This window comes from Sapajus apella, unplaced genomic scaffold (genome assembly GCF_009761245.1).
Source record: "Sapajus apella isolate SASKATOON/1434 unplaced genomic scaffold, GSC_monkey_1.0 scaffold6, whole genome shotgun sequence".
Lineage (NCBI taxonomy): Eukaryota > Metazoa > Chordata > Mammalia > Primates > Cebidae > Sapajus > Sapajus apella.
Window position 1 is genome coordinate 68,747,455 of NW_022436946.1, and position 19,281 is coordinate 68,766,735.

Below are 19,281 nucleotides of genomic sequence, written 5' to 3' on the forward strand. Positions count from 1 at the left end.
TTTTCTGGGCACTAGCAAATTTTCCATGACATTTTCAAAGGAAATCCTAAAGGCTAGATTGACACAGCCATTTTTTAAATTGTATAAGGAATTTGTTTCCTAAGAGACTCATTAAAATTCTGTATGATTCCAGAGAACTGACTAGTAATGCTAGGAAAATGAACAATAACTCTTCTTAAAAAAAGAAATATTTCTTTAATTGAGAACTTAGCCTAGAGTCTCAACTTTATAAACACTTTAATTTATTTGGATGTTCATACCTAATTTGTTACACACAAACCACTCTGGATCAAACATAGAAACCTAGTTAAGGTAGGACAACTTTAAAATCTGAGTCCTAGCAATAAAAATATCTCTTAATGTTGTGAAGTATTTGATAGAGTTGATACTCAGTCTAAAAGTTACATGTGATTTTTAATTTAGATTTTAATTATAAACAAATTAATGCACAGTAACCTCTAGCAATTACAATGTGTTAAATTTTCAATGCATTTGAAATTTTTAAAGAAAATGCTCCTTTTAAAATAATTTGAAAGGTTACATTTTGTATTAATTGTGTTTTTAATGCTGTATCTACTAAAACTTTACTACAAATATTATTACTTTTTCAGTTATTCATGGGATCATATAATGCGGGATATAGCTATATTTGCCAGAGTGTGGATTATTCTGATAATGTTAATGAAGTCAGGGTAAGTACATTAGAAATACTTTTAATCAGTAAAAGTGGTTTGATTTTATAGGCTCCAGTCTGTGAAAATGTAGAATGTACTTTTTGGTTTTTTTTAGAGACAGGTTCTTTAACATTCAGTTAAAAATACTTTTAATCAGTAAAAGTGGTTTGATTTTATAGGCTCCAGTCTGTGAAAATGTAGAATGTACTTTTTGGTTTTTTTTAGAGACAGGTTCTTTAACATTCAGTTAGAGACAGCTTCTTGTTCTGTCACCCAGACTGAAGTGTAGTGGTATGTATGATCATAGCCCACTACAGCCTCCAGCTTCTGGTCTCAAGTGATCCTCTTGCCTCAGCCTCCCAAGTAGCTGGGACGATGGGTATGTACCACCACGCCTAGCTACTTTTTAATTTTTTGTAGAGACTGGATCTTGCTGTGTTGCTCAGGCTGGTCTTGAACTCCTAGCTGCAAGGGATCCTCTTGCCTTAACCTCCCAAAGTGCTGGGATTATGGGTGCGAGCCACCACACCTGGCAAAGTGTACTTTAATGTGATAGTGAAATTATACTAGATTGTTATGAGTCAATAAAGCTATGCTTTTTTTTAAGTACTTAATTTTGCAGCATGAGCAAATATGCATTGGATTACTAGAATGCAGTACTTGTGAAAGCAAGGAAGTTTCATGTTTCTTTTAGATATTATTTTAGATTTTTTTGTTTGTTTTTGGTCAAGAATAGAAACTGAGTCCAAGTTATTTGTTAAGAAAGTGAGGAAAAGTAAATGTTTTGTGAAGTGTGGAATGTTTAGGAAATTAAGCATAGAACAATTTGTATAGGCATAAATTGAGTTTCTTATTATATTTGCAGAAAAATAAACCACTAGTAAGATGTTACCATATTTTATTTTCCAGTCACTTATATGAGTAAAATTAACATTAATTCAATCAAAAGAAACAACAGATTACCTTATTCTATTATTTATTGAACTCATATACTGTGGTTCATACTAAAAATTACATATAAAACATATGTTTTATGTTACCTAAAGTGTATGGTAGTAATAAGATCTAGTAGCTTCCCTTGAGAAAAGTAGTTTCCTGGCATGGGGGATTTTTGTATTCACTGTTGTGTAGCTAAGACGTATTACTTTTGTTATAGTCTATTTAAAGATATCTAATGCAGTTTGCAAACTAAGGAGACTTACTGTTTATTATTATTTTATGTGAATTGTGGCAAATGTAGAGGTCCAGATGGAAGCAAAATAAGACATTATCACTTTCCTTCTAAAGTTACTATGCCAAAATGGTGATACTTACCTTATTTTAAAGAACTAGTATAATAATGAATATTAAGTATAGTGTTGCTGGGAGTAGTTAACTATTTTAAGGCTATTTTCCACCAATTTGTATCATTTATAATGATATTTTTCGAGTAAATCCAGTAAATAATTCTCAGTTTGTAAATACTTTATTTCTTACATGCGTTCCCTTTCTTCTTTCCCCAAACTTTAAAATTACAATTTTGTTTTTCAAATGTAAAAGACAAAACAAAAAACTCATGACATATACCGGTGCAGGTATAAAATGCAAAGGGATCCTTCAACTCTAAAACACCTAAGCCTGTCTGTGAATAAATCTGATAGGGTCCTAACACACAAAGGATTATAAATCGATTTTCATATGTACTGCCTTGTTATTTGTACTAGGAAGCTAATCATAGAAAATACTTGACATAAAAAATTAAGTTTTGGTTATTGTTATGGTAGGATTCTTGTAAAACATTTTAAAACATACAGAGGTCACCTCTCACTGGATCCTTAATCTCAGCATGTAATGTAATCTTTCTGCACCATCTGGTGCCTTAATTAGAGCCCAGGAAAAGAAAAGACTTATTCATGTAAGCAGGATTATATTTATGACCTGGGAAATATTTGTTTGTTCATTCCAATTTATTATTTTAAAGATTTTAATACCTAATGCAAACTGCTGTGATTGGATATTTATGTTTTTGCACATGTTGGTGTAGGGAGAGGGGAGGGTAGCGGGGAGAGAGAGTGGGCAGACAGGCAGACACTGGAAGAGACCAGTTGCTACATGAACTTACTTGCATGTTTCTCTGAGCTATAATATAGGCTAAGCATGAACAACTAAAATCACTTTACAAAGTAAACATCTCAGTTCCTCTACCAAATTGAAAAAGATAGCAATCTGAATGTGCTTCCAGCTCTGTATTTAGCAGTTTGACACTGTGTGACATCTACCTATGTAAAAGACTGAAAATATTCTCTAAATTATTGGCACTGTATAAATAAATGACATTTTGGACTCTCTTTCCTATTTTTTCCCTATGCAGAGATGCTTAGGTTTTCCAAACCTTGTTAGCCATAAATGATTCCATGCCTTGTTCTTTGTGTAATATGCAAATGTTTATTTTGGACTTATTTACAATGAGTAGAAACCCATACAATAGTGTCATTTTGGTGTTCATTACATGATTTCCATTTTTACAGATAGCTGCTGCTCTGTGGTGGTACTTTGTATCTAAAGGAGTTGAGTATTTGGATACAGTGTTTTTTATTCTGAGAAAGAAAAACAACCAAGTTTCTTTCCTTCATGTGTATCATCACTGTACGATGTTTACCTTGTGGTGGATTGGAATTAAATGGGTTGCAGGGGGACAAGGTGAGCATTTTCAGAAATACACTACTTATGTTTAATTGTATATATGTGTTCAGTGGAAAGCACCGAGAACCTAGGACTTTTACTTGATATACCATTTGACTTGCTTTCATGGTTAATCATTTCCATGTACATTTCATTTTTTAAAAATTTGAGGAAAGTAAAACTTTTGTGTTTTATCTGTGACTACTTAATACCTAAAGATTTGCCCCAGAGATGAGCATAAACTAAGACTAAATGTAGAAAATAATATTTTGAGGGGGAACGGGTCTAGTAGTTCTGATCCAAAGAATAACAAGACACAACCCCTCAAATCTGAAGATTTTCATCTTAGTGCATAGCTCACTCTTGTTCTAATATAGCTTGAACATCCCTAATCTAAAAATCTGAAATCCAAATGCTCCAAAATCCAAAACTTTGTGAGCATGATTATGACACCACAAGTGAAAAATTACATACCTGACCTCAAGTTATGGGTCACAGTCAAAACTCAAGTGCACAACACAGTTTATTCAGTATCCCTAAAGGAAAAAAGACCCTCTTAGCTCCCTTTTTCATGTACAGCCTAATGTTCATGCCAAACAACCACAAATAATGTCTACATGTGTGGCTAAGTTAGTGACATCTTCACTTTCTGATGTTTCAGAGTACACAAACTTTGTTTCATGCACAAAGTTATCTTAAAATTATATAAAATTATCTTTAGGATACATGTATAAAGAGTATATATATAAAAAAATAAAGAGTATATAAAGTTTCAGATTTAGACTTGAGTCCTATCCCCAAGACACCGCATTATGTCTATGCAAAATTCCAAAATTTTTGAAAAAATCTAAAATCAGAAACGCATCTGGTCCTGAGCATTTTGGATAAGGGATACTCATCCTGTATAGGTCTTGTTGGTTCTTACTTAAAGGAAATTTTATACATTCTTGTTCATGTTAAAGAGGATCTGAATTCATAGTTTGGCCAAGATCTGCCTCTGATCTTTTCAGATGCCTGTAGATTAAGGATGGTTGACATTGTTGAGCTTGATGCAGATGATTCCTCTGAGGAGGATCCAGAGTACAAGTCATTATAGTATAGCTCACCTTGCTGGTTTCCATTGTCATATTATGGTAACTATTTAGAAACCTAAGAAATAAGTACTGTTTCATTGTAGATATTGGCACATATGAAGGCAATAATGGAACATTTACAAATCTACTTTAAGACTTGTATGTATTACAGCTTTTTCCCCCAAGAATAGTAGAATTAAAAGTAACACAGGCAAGAGTTCTACGTTTGGGCCTATTTAAGCTCACTGGAATGCCCCATTTGAAAACTTACCACTTTGAAAGTCCTTTGCATTTGAACACACATTTTTATTTATATGGTAAAGCCTGAAATCTAAACCTTAAAAAGACCTAGCTTAATCTGAAGGGAAAACCTTTTCATTAGTACTAATTTATATCTTTTATTCCTAATCTGTACTCAAGATTAAATAATGTGGATTCATTTATTGTGTAGGTCAGTGGCTAATAAAATTTTCTGTATCTTGTAATTCCCTGTTGTTTCTCTGAAGCATTTTTTGGAGCACAGATGAATTCCTTTATCCATGTGATTATGTACTCATACTATGGTTTAACTGCATTTGGCCCATGGATTCAGAAATATCTTTGGTGGAAACGATACCTGACCATGTTGCAGCTGGTGAGTTAAATGCTTCCAAAGTTTCTTCTGGTAAAATACTGAAAACATTTAAATTTGATTAATTTTAAAGTGTTAAGTCATTTTAGACAATATTCTATTATGAAATTAACTTAATCCTGTAGCTATATTGCAGATAAGGCCACTTGACTCCAGCCGACCTATTCATAGCCATATTGGTCACAAGTCTTTGCTTTTATAATATACTTAAAAGACTAGACATAGCATTTACTCCTCTAAGGGAAACATTCTCTAAACATATTTGTGGAAAGGATGATTAAAGATCCAAGCACACTACGAAGTATGTAGATTTATGTATAACTAGAAAAATAATATGTATTTATTTCCTCAGGTGATTTTTTTTAACTTAAAATTTTATTACCTGTCTTCATCTCATCCTTGCTTAAAAATTTTATTTTTTATTTCATCTTTCAGTCTTTAACGTATCTTATATATTCCGAATATACAGTTGAAAAGAAACCACATAGCTGAGGAAGGGGTGGGGCAACGGAAGGGAATAAGGACAAGAGAACACCTTTTAATTCTCTAAAACACTGTCCTTAAGAGAGAAGAGACAGATACTTTCCAATGGTGGTCTTTAGTCGAGACAGTTCAACACATCCCCCTAGTAAGACTGCTTGTGGCAATCTGAGTGTGTGCATTAGTGTAACTTTCAGATGCTAGGCACTAGCCTGTAATCAAACTGGAAATTCAAAGCCAACCTGGTAGCTATTTTTCAAGCTTTAGAATTTATTATAATTTGCTTTAATCGTAGCATGTGCACAGTTTTATCAGTGGAATCACATTTGGAAACATTATTCATCTCTGCTTTAAGTTGCTAAACAGCTGGCTAACCAAACAGGAAGCACAACTTTTGGGAAATGATGGGTGTGAAGGATTCATTTGTAGCCAAAGTGGTATAGGAAGCTTCCTCCAGTTTTTGTGTAAAAGCTATTAATACAGTTTGTGTAATTCATTTATCTCAGTAAGTAGTAAAATGACCCAAGAAAAAGAAGAGGTGATCAAAATCATGTGAATTAGTCCTGGTTTGTTGGAGCCTATACCTGGCTCTCCTTGAGTGATGCCATACCCAATCACACCCTTATACACACCCTTTTTGGTGATGCAGCTTCTAAAAACCATTGTGAAACCAAAAGTTCTTCAGATTTGAATATCTGCCAAGGAAAATTATAAAAGTTATTTAATATGGTATAAATTTTTAGCTTACATGGCATTCATTATTTTTATAATATTTAAAATAATTAATAGTGATTATTTTAATCAATAATTAACATTTTAAGAACAATGCTATCCTTAAAAGAGAAACCACAATTGTCCATTTCAAACAGGATGTTGAGTTTGTATTTCCAAGCCAGAAGTCCTCAAAACAGTTAGTCATGTAAGTTAATTGTATAAAAAGTTAACCCTTGTTAACATCCATAGAATTCATTATTCTCATGTCTTGCCCATTCATTTATTGAAATATCAGAATTTATTTTATTTTAAGCATCTCACTTTTGGCTTTTTTCTAAAAATTCTTAAAGTTGAAAGTGATTCTTTTTGTATTTATTCTGAAATATCTACTAAATATTATCAAAATATTAGTTTTTAAAGGATAGTGTTCAAAGAAAAATTTACCTGCCTACTATCTGTAAGACATAAATGAGCCATTTTTATAAGCAGATTTAAAAAAGTATATGTATCTGCTTGCTTACAATTTGATAGAAAGAAACCAATCTCAAATGTGGGAGGAAAATAAAATGAAAGCACCTACAATACTCTTACTTTACTCTTCTAGGCCATTGATTCCCTTCCATCAGATAACATTATTCAACACATATTCATTGATCCTGACATGGTGCTGAGGACTCAAGAATTACCAATAGGCAAGACAGAGTCCTGCCTTCTGGAGTTATATTCTAGTGGAAAGATAGGCAATAAAGAAGTAACAAATACAAAAGACAATTTCAAATAGTTATAATTCTCCTTTTAAAAAATGCAAAAAGTCTTTGGTTAATGGGATTGAGAGGGCCAGTTGAAATCTTGTCAGAAAGCCCTTACTGAGAAGAGGGCATTTGAGCTGTGAATGAGAAGTAGCTGGCCATGGGAGCCAGAAAACAATAAATTTTGCAGAGTGTGGCAAAATTTGGGCCTGTGATAGCTATGTAGAAGACGCTGATGTTGTTAAAAGTTGTTTACTATTCAGATTAAATTATTATGTTTTTTGTTTTTCAGGTTCAATTCCATGTGACCATTGGGCACACAGCATTGTCTCTTTACACTGACTGCCCCTTCCCCAAATGGATGCACTGGGCTCTAATTGCCTATGCAATCAGCTTCATATTTCTCTTTCTTAACTTCTACGTTCGGACATACAAAGAGCCTAGGAAATCAAAAACTGGAAAAACAGCCATGAATGGTATTTCAGCAAATGGTGTGAGCAAATCAGAAAAACAACTAGTGATACAAAATGGAAAAAACCAGAAAAATGGAAAAGCAAAAGGAGAGTAAATTGAACTGGGCCTTAACTGTTGTTGACAGTGAGGAAAAACTCCCATATCATATAAAATTTCAGGGAAAACAGAAGCAAAGGAGAGTTGGGGGTGGGGAGAAAAGACAAATGTGCTCTATGTACTAGTAACTCTTAGACTGAGTAAAGTGTTAATACCATATCCAGATGTTTTATTTATGAATTTTTTAACTTTTTTTTTTTTTAATTAGCCTTGATGTTCTCCAGACCAAAGCAATCATTATGTGACTTTGGAGATTCTCCCCCTGTTGGCATCCAGTTGTCTAAAGGGTGAGATATTTCATGTATGTTACAGTCACTCATTCTTCGGTCTGAATTTTAGATGATCACAGAAACAATCTTTATGAATTTTTTTTGATAAATTGCTAATTATCTTGTCTACTGACTGAAATCAGTTGTGTTACATTTTCTTGTCCAAAACTTGAAATGAAATGTGGATACATTTAAACTTGCGCATTTGAATTCATTTGCTGACCAGAATGGTCAAATCTCTCCACCTCTAGTCAGAGTATACTCTGGTTGTAATTAAATTTTTTAAATCTGCTGATCTCTGTAGAATCTTAGAGGCTTGATGATAATGGTGTTGGTGAAAATAAGAAAGAATTGCAGTAAAATCTTATCTGGTGACTCGGAGATCACCACGACTCAAGGCACAAATCGCTGTGGGGAAACAATTTGTTTTTTTTTTTTTTGATGAAAAGGCAGCATTTGAATACTACCGTTACTAGCAGAAATATATTACGAAATTTAAGATTATTGTTGGATTGAAACATGAAACAACTCATGTCTTTATTAGTAACATCATAAGATAGTTACATTTATGTGCTGTTAGAATATGTTGATTTTTATCAGGCTTTCCTTGTTTTGATTTGTGGCTGTTACTGATTTTTCATATATGGAAAAATACCTACCTCTTCTGTTGGAAAGAACATTTAAAATTAAATAAATTTTAATTAAAAAATCAAGGAGTCTTCTAATGTAAATTTTAATATTAACTTTCAAATCCACTAGTATTTTTTTGCTTTTATGACAAATAGCATACATCAAACATTTCTGTGAAACTATCCTTCTCTTTCAGTGTGTTTAATTTTGGAGTAACGTTTTCCTTGTGACTAAGTTGCAAGATCTTATTTATTAACTAGGTATGAAGTATAAACCCATTTTGGTGCAATATTCTTGACTCCTTGGTGCTAAAGATTGTTAAATTCAATGCTCGATGTTACAAAGTGTTGTTAAAACACAACATGAATAAAAGTGAGAGTAGTCAGAACTATAAAAATAAAATTGCTATTTACAAATGAAGTGTTTCATGTAATATAAGTGAACAACTGGAAATAAAGTAGGAAAGAATTTGTACCATATTTTACTACATAGGTTAATTTGTTAAGGGATGTTGCAAAGGGATTACTATAAGAAGACAAAATGTGACCAAAAAAAAAAAGCATGAATATTTCTAAGTATCTCAACAACATGTCAAAGCTGCATGTGTAGGATGTATGCTGTTTGTACAGACTACTTCAGAATATTTTGTAAACTATAACATACTTATTGTGCATTAAAAATGAATACTTTTCCCCCAAAGGCATGCAGTCATGAGAATTACAGAAAATTTTCAACACATAGTTTGGTCTAAGAGGATTCAACACCTTTGTTTTATTGTTCAGTGTGTAATGACTAGAGATTTGTAAATCTTTGTGAACATTCTGTACTGGTTCCCAAGAGCTCTTCATTCCCTGCTACCTGATTTCAGCACAATAAATACACTTCTGCTGTGGAAAATGATTTTTTTTGTTAATCAGTTTATTACAATGTAAACTGCTAGATGTTTATTTGATTTAGTTAATTCTAAATTGCTTTCTGCTGCTAATTTCTTATGTAGAAAAGAAATCAAACTAGAACTTGGGTATTTACAATTGCTGGTAAAAAGCTTACTTTCTATAGTAGCATATTTTTACTTTCAAAATTAGTTGCTTTTGGAAGAGCTTTTGCATTCAGACATAAAACATACCATTTTTTTTTCTAAATTATTCTTCCGTAAAGGGGTATGTTCTTGATTCTTCAATTTAAATCATTCAGTCCTTACTATAAGTTTCTTGATAGAAGATTATTTTAAAATGTCATAAATACAGCCTTTTCCAGAGCTTTCATAATTTCTTCTCTGTTATCACAGATACGTTGCATGCCTTATATCTAAAAACTGGTGAATAAAGAGTATGTCTCCTATTTGGTAAAACTTTGTCACTAAAGTAACATTTTCTTATATAGAAGACAAGGAATTTGTTAAATACTTGCAATAACTAGAAATACCTGAGACATGAGTTTTCCTCTCTAATAGATGACTGTAGCTCTTTCTTTTGTTACTTTTTCCTTTTTTTGGTAGAAATGGGATTTTACTATGTTGCCCAGGCTGGTCTTGAACTCCTTGCCTTAAGCAATCCTCCAGCCTCGGCCTCCTAAGTCTGTTACTCTTGACTGCTTTGCTGATGGAAGCTGATGACTAGTTTTAGTTTTGATATTATTAATTCATTCTCTCTTTTTCTCTCTTTTGTTATGCATGCTCTTAGGGTATTCAAAAATATTTTAGCATCGATTATTATGTTTTTACTTTAGAGCATGGAATCTAGCAGTGTTTTTAGTTTATTAAGAATATTTTAATTTATAGGCTTGTTTCATATATGCATCTTAGCTACCCTATAAATAAGAAGGAGAAATCAGAGGTATAAGTGATTTTTGTTGTGTTATCTATTTGACAAAACAAGTCAGATGCTATATATTGACTATTGGAGCAGAACTTTTGAATCTCTCTCACCTTCAGAATGAGACACCACACTGAGGAGTTCACACTGTCTCAGCTGTTTCCTTGTTATAGCCATAATCTCAGCTGTACTCATAATACCATTCTTACTAAGAAAAAAACAGCTACAGCTATCCAGGATGTATGCTGGCTGGCCTGCTCAGCATGGACCTGGGTGGCAGATTTCAGCATCCTGCTGGATGGTTAATAGGGCAGCAGAGGTGAGAGACACTGTGATACTGAGCTGTGTACACAGGCACACAGCATCTGAGCAGTAATCATAAAATCTGCTGAAGAAAATCTGTCACCTGCTACTCAGCGTGCAAGTAATTTTGGCAAGTGACCTTAGAAAGCAAGTCCTTATTAGTGGTGTAATTTAGAATCCATGCTTTAGTCTTTGGTATTTTAGGCAGATAATTTCTGAATGACAAGAATATTTGTGAAAAGAAAGAGAAGTAGAAATGGATTCTTTTTTTGTAGTATTCTTTTTGCACCAACCTAATATTTTTGTTGCAAAATACTATAAATCATACAAGTATTAGAAGTTAGTTTTCTTATAAATTGCAGAGGGGAAGGCATGGCTGTGAATTGAAAGGCACAGCTCCTTTTGAATTTGTTTTCATAGGAGGCTGTGAATCCTGAAGGAGAATCCTGAAGTACACACTGAAACACATCATTTAATATCTATCTAATTATAATGCAGCTATCAGAAGGTCACACTGCACTTGCACATCTGTACAGAATATGTCCAAATGAGAATATCTATACAGGATATGTCCAAATGAGAAGCCATACTAAATACAAAAGAAAATCTTGAAAGATTTAAATACTATGGCTATTTCTAAAAACAGGATCTTGAAATTATTATTTCTCAATTTAAATACAATATTGAGTTATAAAGAATAAATATTTCATCAGTCCACATACATATTCCGTGTCCTCTGTCAGTCTTTAGGTATTCCTGAATCCCTTTTCTGCAATTTTAGAGAAGCCAGTCAAATTGCTCCATTTCTCAGCTGAATTGTATTTTCTTTGAATTTGTCATGGGGGAAAAAGGAAAGCATCCAGTTGAAATCCCTTCTTTGTCACTCATGATGCATTACATTTCAACTGAGTTTCTCCTCCCTGTGAGGAAGCTGTTTTAAGAACCAGTCTTTCAAGAATAATGATTAGCTAGCTGCTTGGTAATTAGAGGGTGGAGAGATTATGAGTTTCGTATGATAGATAGCATTATGTTCACAACAGTCTCACCTCACCTTTGAGTGTGGCTTGTTTTCTAATTAATAAAATGGGATCAAATACATTTATAATTTTTATAAGCATATTATATAGTTAGAGTTTATCAGTTGTACCTAATACAGTTGGGTTTCCAATATACTCTGATTTCAGATCTCAGTGAAAATTTAATAAAGACATCACAAAAGAAAAACTGCTCTTCAAAGCTATATTCAACATTTGTTTTTGTTATGCTTGAATTATTACTGCCAGCCCTCATAAAGTGGTATCTAATCTTTCCTCCAGAAATAAAAGTAGCAGGGGACCTCATGAGGAAAAAGAGCAGTCAGATGAATTTGGGTAACAAATTTCTAATTTATCATTAAGGTTGAGATTTGGAGTTTACATCTTCAAGTCTACCCTAAATATTAACTACTTCACATTATCAAGCATCATCTTTGGTTCATGTACTAGATGTTTTTGAGCACTATGAATCCATTCCTTTCCCCTTTGTATGTTCTTTCTCACCTCCTTTAGTATTACAGAGTCTGGGAAACCAAAAATCACATTTCTCAGATTCCCATGTGATCCCCTCATAAATTTAGGTTTTGTCAATGTGAGGCACTCGTGAAATTTTCTGTAGTAGAACAATTATATAAATGGGCTCCTACAGACAAAAGTGTTGGAAACAATTGGATAACACATTCCATTATCTTGGCATCAATTTTATGAATACAGACAGTGCTAATGGTGATGGCACTTATGACAGATGAGGTTGTGTGAATTTGAAGCTAAAGACTGAGGATAGCCTCCTCACTTTTATTCCTCCAAGTTACCAATAACTTTATAAGCACCTCATCTTTTGAACTAAAGATTTTCTGCTTGAAACACCTTGAGTGTTATCTATTTCATGTGATGAACCTTACCTAGCTCAGCAGTCAGCATCAAAATTTAATCAAGAAATCAACTTTTAAATATAATACAAGATTGGTTATCTGTTGAGTTTATAGGCAGTAATAACTTCATGACCACCGGGAAATAGGATACTGTTTTCCATGAAGCAAATAGCTAAATTAACACCTATGGCCACATAGGATGGAAGAGCTATTGAAGACAGTCCTTTGATAGACCAGCTGCTCCACTGCACTATTGTAGTGCCAATAAGAAATAGAGAAAACTTGAGTGGCAGCGTTGCTTCCTATTGTACTGCAGAGCTTATAGAAAAAGGGTTCACTCCTATTTTAAATTCTTGGCTCAGGGCAAGGAAAAAATTGCAGACAGCTTCTATGACCCTTTTAAGAGACCCTTTTATATATCATAACTGCAGACTTGAAATGCTTTAAAACAAAATTCAAAGTTTGCACCTTTGGGTTGCAGAATTACAACTTGAGTTCACAGCCTCAGTGGTTTCCTATGTGAAATTTGTGGCATTGATCATGACAGGATGGGACCTAAAGGAACAGAATGGGGATATTTGGGTAGATTTGGATGAACCTGAGAACATGAATTTTTAAATTGCTTTGAATATGCCTGTTCATAAAAGCAGTCTCTCCTCCCTGTCAGATGACATTAGTCCTTTGTTGCTTGAGATTCCATAATGACCTCAACCAAGGTAGTTACCTTCCAAAGGAATGCTGATCCTCTTTATGCCTGCCTTCTCCCCTTTCAGTGCCATCAGATCTGCAAAGACAATTAGATCACAGCATGCCCCAGGGGAACAAATACAAAATCTATCCTGGGAGGAGGCAGTTAGAATGATAGAATTTGGCTAATTTTCATCTGCACATATGTATAGGAATAGATTCTCAGTGTTAAGGCAGGCAGAAACGTATCTTTAGAATAAACTGAAATTATTGATATAGTTCTTATATCTAACCAAAAATTCTTATTTTGAGGCCATAGCTCAACAGTGAGGAGCAGCTTTACTGGTGTTTCAGTTTTTCAGCTAAAATAGGGACTCAGTACCAGCCTATATTAAACTCAGATATATGTTAGAAATTCTTTGGAATAACGTGGAGGAGAGACTCTAGAGACTTAATGGAGTTAGGAATGTTGAGATCTACCATGTGTGACCCACCTGACTACCTCCTCTCTATGTTTGAGAAATCTGTTGGTAAGGTCCACAAGCATCCTTGGAAAATTCTGTAGTGGTTACTTTCTATAGATTGGGATGATGACAGAGGGAGGAAGATTCCCTAAAATGAGTTCCTTAATTTAAATTTCAGTGGGAATTAGAGTATTAGATTGGCAGACGCCAAATGGCAATATTTAAATGCCAGAGATGAAATGGACGTGATTGTAGTCCATTCAACTCTGTTATAGTGTTATAGTCCATAACAACTCTGGCAAAAGAGCCAGAGTTGTTAGAATGGCTTGGCCTGTGGGTGTCTATGGTGGTGGCCAATTTATGATGATGTCCTAAGCACTGAAACAGATGGACTAAGGTCCTTCTTGATTAGTATGACAGACTAAATCTGGTAAACACTGGCCTGACTTGAGTAATTACAATGAGAGACACAGCCCCTCACCAATTCCCATCATTGGTCCAGTACACAGACCTAGAGCTTTTTAAATTGAGGGAATATTGGTTTCCCTTGAAATATTCTGTGATGATTTTATAGGATATACTATAAATCCTCTTTCCTGCTTTCATCAAAAGGGAAGGAAATTAAACACTTTTTGAGAGGATTACTCGGACACTGACTCTGAGCTGATGCTGCTCATTGAGCACCCAAATTGCTACTGTGCTCACCAGTCAAAATGGGGGAGTCTAGAGGCCTGGTGATCTGAGTTCATCTCACAGTGACTCAGTGGGTCCTCAAACATACCCTTCCCAGTTCCTGCATGTATAGTTGGATTAGACATACTCAACTCTGGTTGAACTCCCACATTGGCTCCCTATCTCATGGAATGAAGGCCATTATGGTATGAAGGACCAAGCTGAAGCTCCTAGAATGTCCCTTCTTATTGAAACAATAGACCAAAAGTAGTGCCATATTTCTGGGTGAATGTCAGAGGCTCATGTCACCATCCAAGGTCTGAAAAATTCAGGGGTGATGATTTTATGTCATACCCCCATTTAACACTCCTGTTTGACCCAAGCAGAAATGGTGGAGTCTTGGGGAGACTACTATTATTAACCATGTAACTCCAAATTCAATGGCTGTTTCAGATGTAGTTAGCTAACTGAAGCAAATAAAATGCTGGCAGCTGACATGCTGCTATGAATCTGCTAAAAGTATTTTTCTCCCTTCCAACAAAGAGATAACAGAAGTCATTTCACCTTGTAAAGTAAGCTGTACATCTTTGCTATCCTTTTTTTAATTTTAATTTTTTTTTTTTTTTGAGACGGAGTTTCACTCTTGTTACCCAGGCTAGAGTGCAATGGCGCGATCTCGGCTCACCGCAACCTCCGCCTCCTGGGTTCAGGCAATTCTCCTGCCTCAGCCTCCTCAGTAGCTGGGATTACAGGCACGCACCACCATGCCCAGCTACTTTTTTGTATTTTTAGTAGAGACGGGGTTTCACCATGTTGACCAGGATGGTCTCAATCTCTTGACCTCGTGATACACCCGCCTCGGCCTCCCAAAGTGCTGGGATTACAGGCTTGAGCCACCGCGCCCGGCCTTTAATTTTAATTTTAATGCCTCCGAAGGACTTAATGTCTTTGCTATCTTACCTCAGCTCTCCAGTTTTCTGTAATAATCTAGTCCATAGGAACCTTGTCTGTCTCATCACACCATAGGATATCACTTTGTTCCACTACAATGGTTAGCGACATGCTGACTGGCTGTGATAAGTAGGAAGTGGCAACCACCATAGATTCCTTGGTAAGGAACATATGTGCCAGAAAGTGGGAGGAAAAAACAAATTATGTAAATTCAAAGGCCATGACATCAATAAAATTTATGGGAGTCGAGTAGTTTATAGCAAGTTGAGATATTTCCTCCTCCATATACAAAGGTGTATATATGTTGTTTCAAAAATCCCGTGAGATGGTAATAATCATTTTATCTCTTTAATAGTGGGTAAAAGAAAATTGCTATGAAAATTTCCCACTATTAAAAAGACCCAATGATTGTTACCATCTCACAGGACTTTTGAAACAACAAACACACCTTTAAATGTGCTACTTTGACCCATTTATCAAGTAATCCATAAAATTGCTGGTTCTCAATGGGGTCCAGAGCAAGAAAATGATTTGTAACTGTGAACTGTTGTGCATGCTGCTCTGATATTTGAGATTTGAGATCCAACAGATTAAATGGTGCTTGGAGTGTTTGGCAGAAAGCAATCCCATAGGAGGCCCCTGGCAAACCTTGATTTAGAATTACAGCACAATCCTTTCAGGTTTTAGAACAAAGCCATTACCTAGTCTCCAAATAACTATTAAGAAATAGATCTTGTATTGCTTTTAGGCCATGGCAGAGATTTGTGTATCTGACCACAGAATATAAAATGGTCATGAAAACAGCTACCCATCACAGTCTAGGTATTCTGTCATAAACTAGGATATGCACAGCAGCACTCCTTCATCAAGTAGAAAGTCATGAAGGCACAGGTAAGAGGCATGAGCAACACCTCAGGTGACCATTGCACCTGCTCTTGCTGCATTGCCATTTCTCCCTCAGCCCACACGTTTGACCATATGAAAGTTCCTGTGAAATGTTAGCTGACTGTGTTTGCACACCTCTGATACATTTTGCTCTGTTTTGTGCCCTGAAATGCTGAACCATATGGGCTACATCATCTTGGCTCCCTTGTCAGCCGTCTTCCAGTTGGATTCAATGAATAGTAAGTGCCAATGGAAGATCAAAAGTTTCCAGAGTGTGTAGGACACTTCCACGCTCTTTTCCTACTTTAGTGTTGCATCTCTGACCCTACATACCTTTCTCCACAACCGCAGTCCCTGCTGGGAAGCTGCTTCTCTGTTGATCTAATTCTCACCAAGCTCTGTTTCTTTCCTTGTTCCTCCAGAGAATAATAACAGCATCACACTCATGCTAGTTTTCTTGCACCTCCCCATCCCTTGTTTGTTTCTTTTTCCCTGGCTACATCTCTACGTGTAATCCCTTCATTAAAGTCTCTTTATTTAAACTATCTGGGACAAAGTCTAATTTATGAGGGGACCCTTGTTGAGAAGCTGTAAAAGAAAGTAATTGACGTGGTTTACAAATTATTCCACAGAATATGCAAACAATAGCTAGAAATGAACTGTGGCAGTGTTACAGCTTAAATGTGTGTGGAAGGAAAATCCAGCTAATGAAAGAACTTTGGGCAGTACATCTGATTGCTCCCTTTTCCTAGAAGGAAAACTTCCCAGGGTCATGCATTTATATCAGATTTTCGGTAATGGATAATGATTTGGCTAGATGCTCAAGGATTTGGAAGGAATAAAATTGAGGATTGGTGACAAGGGGTTCTGAGTATGACTTTTTTGTGTTCCATGTAAATGCTCACCAAAGGCACCTACTGCAGAAGAGGCAGTTAATAAACAGAGAGACAGGATAATCTGTTCTATGGATATTAGTCAGCCTCCTTCCTTAGTTTTCCTAACCACCCCATGTTTGCTTACTGGGTTTATAAACAAAATGGACAAAAGTACAGTGTAGTGTGCTTCATGGTAGCTCTGGGACTTATAAATGTCACCCTATTTGAAAAGGGGTTCTTTGTAGATGTGATTAAGTTTAGGCTCTTAAGATGAGATGATAACTCTGGGTTCTCTGGGTGGGCCACAGATGCCATTACAAGTGTTCTTATGAGACAGAAATGCTACACCTGCAAAGAGGAGATGGTGATGTGATGATACAGGCAGAGACTGGGGTGATGACGCTGGGAATGCTGGCAGCCACCAGAAGCTGGAAGAGGCAAGGAGTGGATTCTCTTCTAGACCCTTCAAGGGGAGCACAGCCCAGCCAACACCTTCATTTTGGACTTCTGGTTTCCAGAACTGTAAGAGAATAAATTTCTATTGTTTTAAGCCACTAATTTTGTGGTAATTTGTTATGGCAGCCACAGGAAAATAACCCAAATATTATTTACATTATTTACAAGAGAGAGGTTTACATGGGCTCAAATGGTATGGACTTCTCAGCACGGCTGGTCTGGCTAGCACCACTGCTGAGTGCCCACCTGCCCACAGCAGAGTCCAGTGTTGACCTTGTTATATGGACTTGGAATAGCCAGCCACTTCGCTCCCATTAGGAAAAGGGATCAACTCATTCTTACTAGAATGACACTTATTCTGGAATGAATTTACCAGCAATACAATCCATTTGTAAATTTATTGAATGTGTTATCCATCACCAAGGTATGCCACAGAACATTGCATCATATGCAAAAAAAATGTGTAATAAAATAAATAAGGCAATGGTCTCACATATATGGAATTTAGTTCTCTTTCCATGTATTAGGGTTGGATAATTACTATAACAACCCCAATTATAGTAATTATAATTACTATAATTACTATAACAAGGGCCAGGCGCGGTGGCTCACGCCTGTAATCCCAGCACTTTGGGAGGTCGAGGCGGGTGGATCCCGAAGTCAAGAGATCGAGACCATCCTGGTCAACATGGTGAAACCCTGTCTCTACTAAAAATACAAAAAATTAGCTGGGCATAGTGGCACGTGCCTGTAATCCCAGCTACTGAGGAGGCTGAGGTAGGAGAATTGCCTGAACCCAGTAGGCAGAGGTTGTGGTGAGCCGAGATCGTGCCATTGCACTCCAGCCTGGGTAACAAGAGCGAAACTCCATCTCAAAAAACAAAAAACAAAACAAAAAAAAAATTAACAGGCTTAATATAATATGATGGAACACATAGATAATTTTTTAAAATTCTATTTCCATTTTCACGGTGCAGTAGAGGTCAGTAGGGCAGAGTGAAAGGCTCTGCCCACAGTCATTCAGAGATCCCAGGGCTCCCTCCCTCAATTGGTCTTCTGCATTTGGCTGAGGAGGTGGACTTACAGAAGGGTTTCTCAGAGAATTTCATGGAGGCAGTAGGCCATCAATGACCCAGATTTGGAGACAATTATCATCAAATTTAACCCATACTCTATTGACAGTAACTCATTCAGATCATTCCATTTAAGAGCAAAGGATGCTGAGAAATGTAATCTAAGTTTGTCTCTGAAGCATGTGGCCTTGAAGTCAGTGAAATGTCTTATTAAATTACGTTATGAGCCTAGCTTGCAGACAACAGTTTGAGAGCCAATGATACTTCCCTTCAAGATACTGTGCTCTTAAACCAGCCACCAATGTATGATGCTCTCTCTCCTCAGGCCAGGATACTTGATCTGGGAACCAAGGGATAGATTAGAAAGCAGATTCTTAGACTATTAATACTATACCTACATGCAATAGTTTTTTGTTTTTATCCTTATTACTTTTTGCTGTGCCTGTTTAGAGATTTTTAGTACCCAGAGAAAGAAAGTTTCTACTGGGAGATACAATAATGGTTTCATTTAAAGTCAAAATGGCCACCTAGAATTTAGGGATTCTTTTGCCATTCAACAAAGAAGAGTACTACATCTGCTGTGGTGATTCCTGGGGTAAAAAAGAGGTCTATATCTGAACTAGATCCTCTTTGGTGCTTCCAAGTATTTACATGGCCAGTGATAAAATTTCATGGATGCCTTTAGTAATCCCAAAGAGACAGTATTTCCAAGGCCTTGAATCATTCAGCAAGGAAGGTTGGGGC

At 35.8% G+C, this 19,281-nt stretch overlaps 2 protein-coding genes across 3 annotated transcripts in view; one reads left to right on the forward strand and one right to left on the reverse strand.

Moving 5' to 3' along the window:
* Positions 1-9,344, forward strand: part of ELOVL4 (ELOVL fatty acid elongase 4) — a 31,501-nt gene extending 22,157 nt beyond the window's left edge. The window contains exons 3-6 of the mRNA XM_032275442.1: positions 612-692; positions 3,182-3,353; positions 4,915-5,042; positions 7,275-9,344. Of these exons, the coding sequence (XP_032131333.1) occupies positions 612-692; positions 3,182-3,353; positions 4,915-5,042; positions 7,275-7,550 (657 nt within the window). The 3' untranslated portion in view covers positions 7,551-9,344. The remainder of the gene's footprint in view (positions 1-611; positions 693-3,181; positions 3,354-4,914; positions 5,043-7,274) is intronic.
* LOC116549681 overlaps positions 3,841-19,281 on the reverse strand; it is a 173,709-nt gene continuing 158,268 nt past the window's right edge. For both annotated transcript variants that reach the window (XR_004268001.1, XR_004268000.1), the window contains exons 4-6: positions 15,258-15,368; positions 13,199-13,258; positions 3,841-6,214 (exon numbers count right to left, since the gene is read on the reverse strand). The gene's annotated coding sequence lies outside the window, so the exon portion shown is untranslated. The remainder of the gene's footprint in view (positions 6,215-13,198; positions 13,259-15,257; positions 15,369-19,281) is intronic.